Raw genomic sequence first — 6,934 nt, 5'->3', positions numbered from 1 at the left:
TTTAAAAAGAAAAATTTTTATGAATTTCTAACTCGAAATAATTGCAAATTTTCGTGATTTTTCCATATTTGTCATTTTTTGAACTTTAAATGCTTATAAAAAAAAACTGTGACTAACGATTTTTAATATTTTTCATCTGCCTTTGAAACAATATACTAGGAGTTTCTATTAAATTTTCAAGCATTTTTATCCAACAAATAAAATTTTATTGATATTTTTAGAAAAAAAACTAAAAAAAAATGGAAAATGAAAATGTCCGTAAAGAGCTCAAAATAAATCAAAATATTTTCAAAGTTTTACCGTGTATAGAAAATGGAAATATAAACAACCTGTGAAAATTTCAGATATCTACGGTCATTTGTTTTAGAGTTACACCAAAAACCAAAATCGATTTTGTTAAAAATCGATTTTGCGTAAAAATTCCCGTTTTTCCTTAATTTTTCTTTTGTTTTTCATGTCGCTTTTGAAAACTACTGGGAAATTTTTACTTTTGACCCCCCAAAGTACCAACTAGATTCACTTTCCAATCATAAAAGTTACTGTTGAAGAAAATCGAAGCAGTTTTACTGTCCTAAAAGGTGATGACAGACACAAAAAAAAAAATAAAATAAAAAAAAAAAACACACATCATTGTAAAATCAATACATTCATCGTTCCACTCGGAATCTAAAATATTTATATCATTACTTATTTATTAAATTTTCTTAGCTTCAAATAAATAATATTTGATAGTTTATAGAGGCTAAAAGTTAATTATTTATTTTTATTTTTTTAACTTTAGTACTTTAAGGAGACTCCATGCCCAAAGTGAGTTCATATAGTTCTCTATTATTTTGGTCATCTTTAGGATTTTATTGATATTTTAATTTTTAAGTGAGTTATAACAGTTTTAAATATTACAATTTTAAAATGCTGATTACTTACTTAAAAAATAAATGTCAATACATCCTATAAGATGTTATTGATAATACTTTTACATTTAATTTTAATAGTAGGTTTAATAATTGGTTTTATTGTGTGAAAATGTCCTATGTTATACATTTTTAGGACGGAAACCTCACATGGGTATGGTGTCTTAAAAAATATATTTTTCTACTTACTGTCTGTACAATGTAAACAATTATTTTTTAAACAATTAATTTAATTATATTTTTCAGTTATGAAACCTAGGTTTTTCCGTGTTAACACATTATTAACTACACTAGAAAAAATATTAGAAAAATTATCAGAACTCAAATTTATTAAATTAAAAACGCCAAAATCTTATGCTCAATTTTTGGAATTAATCAAATCTGACAAGTTCAAAGGAAGAAATGTTTTTGTTCAAGATATTCACATTAAAGAATTGTTAGTTTTTAATTCAAAAGTGAAGTTTTATGAAATTGAAGAGTACAATAATGGATCTTTAATTGTACAAGATAAGGTAAACTTTATGTTTTTAAATAATAATACTTATATGAATGTAAAAATTAAAACATTATTTAAAATGTGAAATAATAGGAGCATCTATTATGCTCAACTTTTTCCTAAAACAGTTAAATCTAATAGCTATACCAAGAGGAATCCTTTAGTTATAGAGATTAACTGAGAGATTAACAGTGTTGTAAATTATTTGAGTATTGGTAGTAAAAACATTTTTTTAAGTATTAAATTGAAAATTTTAAGACATCCAATAAGTTTTTGGGTACATTTTAAATACCATTGTCAGACTCAATTTAAAATATTTTTGAATTGTTGTACTTAATAATAAATTATTACCACCAAAGTTCTATCTTTTAACATAATATGCTGTAGCTGTTGTGTGTATGAATAATACAAAAAAAAATTTTAAAAGTACCAGAAAAATAATATTGTATGATACAATTGTTACAATAATTTAAACTTGAATTAAAATCTATCTTAACCTCGATCTTAACCATTTCACTACTCCAGACGTACTATTACATCCAAAACATTTATACTATTCACTAATCCAGACGTACTATTACGCCACTGTATTTTATAATATTCTCATTTTCCGATAATCGTACAAGTTTTAGAAGCCATGGTTAGCATTATTTTAAACCATTTAAATAATAAAACCATAAAGATCTCAAAATTTAAATTTAAAAAAAAAAACAAACAAAATATATGGGTATTATTTTACGTAGCATACACCAGTTGCATTAGATAAATAGTGTAATTGTGAAAGGGGTAATTAACAAAATTTGATAATTATTTTAAATTGGAATATGTTATTAGTTAGTTTATACATAATAATGTATAATGATAAACAAGTTTCAAGTTATAGTATTGCAATCAATAATTATTTTTAACTACTAATTTGTAAATAATTAAAATTTATATTTATATTTATAAAACCCTCAAACAAACTTTTAATGATATTTAAAATTAGGAAATGTATGATAAAAAAACCATGGAATGCTACTCAATGTTTTTCCCTACAAGGAAAATCTATGAATTCCAACTATGTTTTTGTTGTTAAGTAACCAAGACAACAAAAACATTATGAAAAATCAGTCAGAAATAAAAAACCTGTAGGTATTTAGCCAAAAAACATAATTATGTTAAAGAACTGCTTCACTTGTAATTTTCAGGAAAATAAAAAATATTTGTTTCTTTATATTGGTTTTTGGTACTATTTTGAATTTTTAAATTTTAATCGTATATATAAATTTTAAATTTTTATTCATATATTTCAGACATTAAAACGCTTTAGAATTTTAAGTTTAAGAAACAACAATATTGAATATTATTTTTTTGTACAGAACTTGTACAATTGTGGCTACAAACACGGGTATGGCTGCGCGTCGCTGTGATGTATCTTATGAGCTATTATAGCCGTTTCCATTTAATATTGGCCCCAGCACCGCCACTGCTAAAGCGCTGTTATCGACAGAGGTGGTAGCTGCCATCGCCGAAATTTGTACATACGAGGTGCTTTTATGCACACACATGTAACCTTGTAAAATAGTGTGAATAGCGCATGACTGCCGCCAGAGGCGACTAAAATCAACCGCTCAACGATATTATAAACGTTGGCCGCAGCCTACCGGCCACTGCGTATATAAATTGTATGCAGCCGCGCTACTTGCTAGGTGGGAGGCTGCGCGTTGTTATCACTGATCATGGCTTTAGATAGATATGCCATGGTATAGCCCGATGTCACAGACTTCTATACTATATAGAAGTCTGTGCCCGATGTGCAAACAATCTACCTAAAGCCGTGTCACTGATACACGGCCGTCGCAATTTTGCACGTCTGTCATAATTTGGTCATGAAATATTATCTATATCCGTGAATATTATAGAATGACTGTCTTAGCACAGAATAGTTTTTAATTATAACTGGTTAATCTTTCCACTCCATTTTGATAACCAATACCATTTAAAGAATAAATTAACATATTTGGTCCCTGTATTAGACTTATAGTGTATTTACTATTTAATATTTTTCCGCCTCATGTAAAATTACATGTCAAAACCGCCACTGACCTTTAGGTCAAGATAACCCGGAAGTACCAACATTTACCAAACAATTTTTTTTAAAAGTATAATTATAATTAAATACTTTTTTTTATTTGAAAGAATATTTACAACCTATAATAATAGTAGCATAATAAATAAATTATATGAATTCACAAAATAAAAATATAAATAATAAATATACATAAAAACATGAGAGAGAAATTAAATTCATTGGTACCCCACCCATTGGTCTGAAGTGTATTATAATAGATTTCTTTTTTAAAATGTATTTCATTAGCTCAGTTAGTTTAAATACATTATACTGCATCGACCTATTCTGAAACGTGATGGTGAGAACAATGCTGTTCGCATGCGCGTAATGTGTATATTAAGTATAAACATATACCAATGAATTTCAAATTGTTTTATTGTTTATATTGCCTTATATTTTAAAATGTATTAGCTGTTTAATAAGAATTCTTCTTCACAGGCAAGTTGTTTGGCTGCTTATCTATTAAATCCAAAATCAAATAGTACTGTGTTAGATATGTGTGCCGCTCCTGGTATGAAGACATCTCATTTAGCTGCTATTATGCAAAATACAGGGTGAGTTGGTTCATTTCATACACATAGTAGAACATACAATTACATATAAATAGTAAATTGTATTATTTCTGTTGACAAAAGCACCAGTTTTATTTTAATTTATTTTTTGTTATATTATAAACCATTGATGAACTTACATATTTTTATCATTCAGTTGGTAGTTATTTAAATAAAGTTAATTTTGAAAAAAAAGTATCTGTCAGATATTAAGTTAATATTATTTTTATATTTTTGTACTTTCTTCTGTAACTACTATCAGCACACATTTCAAGTTTTGTAAAGTTTCTCTTAATTAATTTAAAATTGGAAATTGAAAAAAAAATTATTTAGCATGGACACTTATTAATACTATGTACTATGTTCAATGTTGTAGATAATTATTAGTTATCAATCTATCATTTATTATTTTTAAATCATTCTAATAAAAGCAATTCAATAATAACTTTTATATTTTGCGTAGGAACAATAATTTAGTTCCATATTTTTTTTATCCATGTCTAATACATATATAATAATATTTTATAGTAAACTGTATGCTGTTGATCGCTCTAAGGAAAGATTCTATATATTGCAAAATATGTTGGAAAAATATGGTGTACAAAATGTGGAAACATTCAATATGGATGCACTAACTTTTCCTTATTATGATGATGTCAAATATATATTGTTGGACCCATCATGTTCTGGTTCTGGTAAATAATATTTGTTTATAATAATTACTTCTATATTTTTTATTTAATTTTTGTTTTATAAATATCTTGATTATTGAATTATAGATTTTATTGAATTTCAAATATATCATAATATTTAATTATGATTTTTCAGGTATTGTGGATAGAGTTCGAAATGATTCATCAGGGCAAAATCAAAATTTTCAAACAAGATTGAAAAAATTAGCTAATGTCCATGCTCAGTTATTAAACCATGCATTGAAAAGTTATCCTAATTTAGAACGATTGGTTTATTCTACTTGCTCTGCAAATCATGAAGAAAATGAAGCTGTTGTTGACGAAGCCTTATCTATTAATGGAAAATTTAAGCTTTTAGATTGTACTAAAATGGTGAAAGGCTGGACTAACAAAGGAGCTCCTGGTTATGATTGTTCGGAAATGTGTCTTAATGCTGTTCCAAGTGTTGATTGTACTAATGGATTTTTCATTTCCGTGTTTGTTCGTCGGGATTTAGAAGATAATGACATTGCTGAAGAAGAAGAAAATATTGAAGATAGTGAAGATATCAAAGAGGAAAGAGTTGTTGAAGATAATGAAATTGTTGATAAGAAGGTTAAAATACTTAAAAAACCAATTATTAGTAATAATGATACAAATGTAGAGAATAAATCTCAAATTAAAAAAAACAAAAAAAGGAAACGTAATGAAGTCGTAAAAGAGGAAAAAGTGTTTGAACATAATGAAATTGTTGATAAGAAGGTTAAAAAAGTTAAAAAATCAAGTATTACTAATACTAATAAAAATTTAGAAAATAAATCTCAAATTATAAAAAACAAAAATATTGAAGGTACACCATTAGTAAAAAGTAAAAATGCAAAAAGAAGAGAAAGAAGGCTGAAACTGGAAAAAGCGAATGAGTCAAGTGGCCTACAAACTACAAAAACTAAGAAACAAAAAAAAGTAAAAGTAGAAGAAACTTAATTATTGTGTTATATTATTATTATTGATTTTGACCTATATTAATTTCATTAAAACATATAACTATCATACTATTAATAGATTAATTTTTTTAAATGTTTAATTATTCCTTCCTTAAGTATTTAATGGTATAGTATTTAATATTTGTAATGATGTTCTAATCATTATACCAACACTTATATTTAGAGCAGAGGACTTATTTGCATATTTGTTTAGCGCAATCTTAAAATAAGGGCATGTAAAAACAAATGTGTTTTATGTTACAATAAAGCCAAATTTGTAACTTTAGGTTGTATATTTTTGCAGATTATTCAGGAATTTTTGACCTTATGTTGCAATTTTTGTTTTTGACCTATTTTTCACAGTTTTATTTGAATAACATTTATCAAAACAAAAATTAGTTTTATACAATTTGGTTTTTTTTTGTGACTACCACAGTGGCTTGAGTATTTTAGTGTGAAATTTTACCAATTTAGATATTATTGTCTATGTCTTATTTAACATAGTTTTTATTATAGTATATTTATTGTTAATATTTATTATTTAAGCTGCTATATATAAAAAAAAGCATATATTTGAGGGTTTTTTTGTGTGAATGTGCTTGCATACTTTGTGCTTTTTAGGGCTTAGTCCTCTGCCTTACAATTATATAACACTTGGTTAAGCTGTATGGTAATAGAGGCTTCTGGTCAGTACACCAAACTAAATATGTTTGTTTGGCCATTTTAAACTGTATCTAATTTTATACAATATCTGGAAAAAAAGTATCATAACCTTACTTAACCAATAACAGTGGCTGAGTGACCTATTCAATGTTTACTCGTAACATCGGACTAACATAATATTAAATATAATAACTTATTCTTATCAATATTTTTAAGAACAATTTTTAATTTATATATGAATTATATATATATATATATATATATATATATACATTTAGTTATATATTAAAGAAATAATAATATTGATTAGAACAAGTTATTATATAGTCAGCTATTACATCGCAATTATTTACTTATGTTCTTGCTATACTGTAGTGCTAATTCTCGGTTTTTATCGGGCTGAATATAATAATTGGTACCAAATAAGTATAGTAATCAAGAGATAACACACGTTATACAATTATATTAAAAAATATAAATGTTATTTGATTATTATCTGGGTCTTTTACTTCCATCCAAATAAATATTATTGATGTATGAGACTAT

At 25.8% G+C, this 6,934-nt stretch overlaps 1 protein-coding gene across 2 annotated transcripts in view; it reads left to right on the top strand.

The window, feature by feature from the left end:
- Nucleotides 1-6,011, top strand: part of LOC100168689 (probable 28S rRNA (cytosine-C(5))-methyltransferase) — a 19,847-nt gene extending 13,836 nt beyond the window's left edge. For both annotated transcript variants that reach the window (XM_029486939.1, XM_029486941.1), the window contains exons 5-8: nucleotides 1,158-1,423; nucleotides 3,959-4,074; nucleotides 4,600-4,766; nucleotides 4,900-6,011. In XM_029486939.1, the coding sequence (XP_029342799.1) occupies nucleotides 1,158-1,423; nucleotides 3,959-4,074; nucleotides 4,600-4,766; nucleotides 4,900-5,726 (1,376 nt within the window). In that variant the 3' untranslated portion in view covers nucleotides 5,727-6,011. The remainder of the gene's footprint in view (nucleotides 1-1,157; nucleotides 1,424-3,958; nucleotides 4,075-4,599; nucleotides 4,767-4,899) is intronic.
- Nucleotides 6,012-6,934: the final 923 nt, after the last annotated feature.

Source organism: Acyrthosiphon pisum, chromosome X (genome assembly GCF_005508785.2).
Source record: "Acyrthosiphon pisum isolate AL4f chromosome X, pea_aphid_22Mar2018_4r6ur, whole genome shotgun sequence".
Classification (NCBI taxonomy): Eukaryota; Metazoa; Arthropoda; class Insecta; order Hemiptera; family Aphididae; genus Acyrthosiphon; species Acyrthosiphon pisum.
Note: the sequence above shows the minus strand (reverse complement) of the source record. Positions and strands in the feature narration are given on the sequence as shown.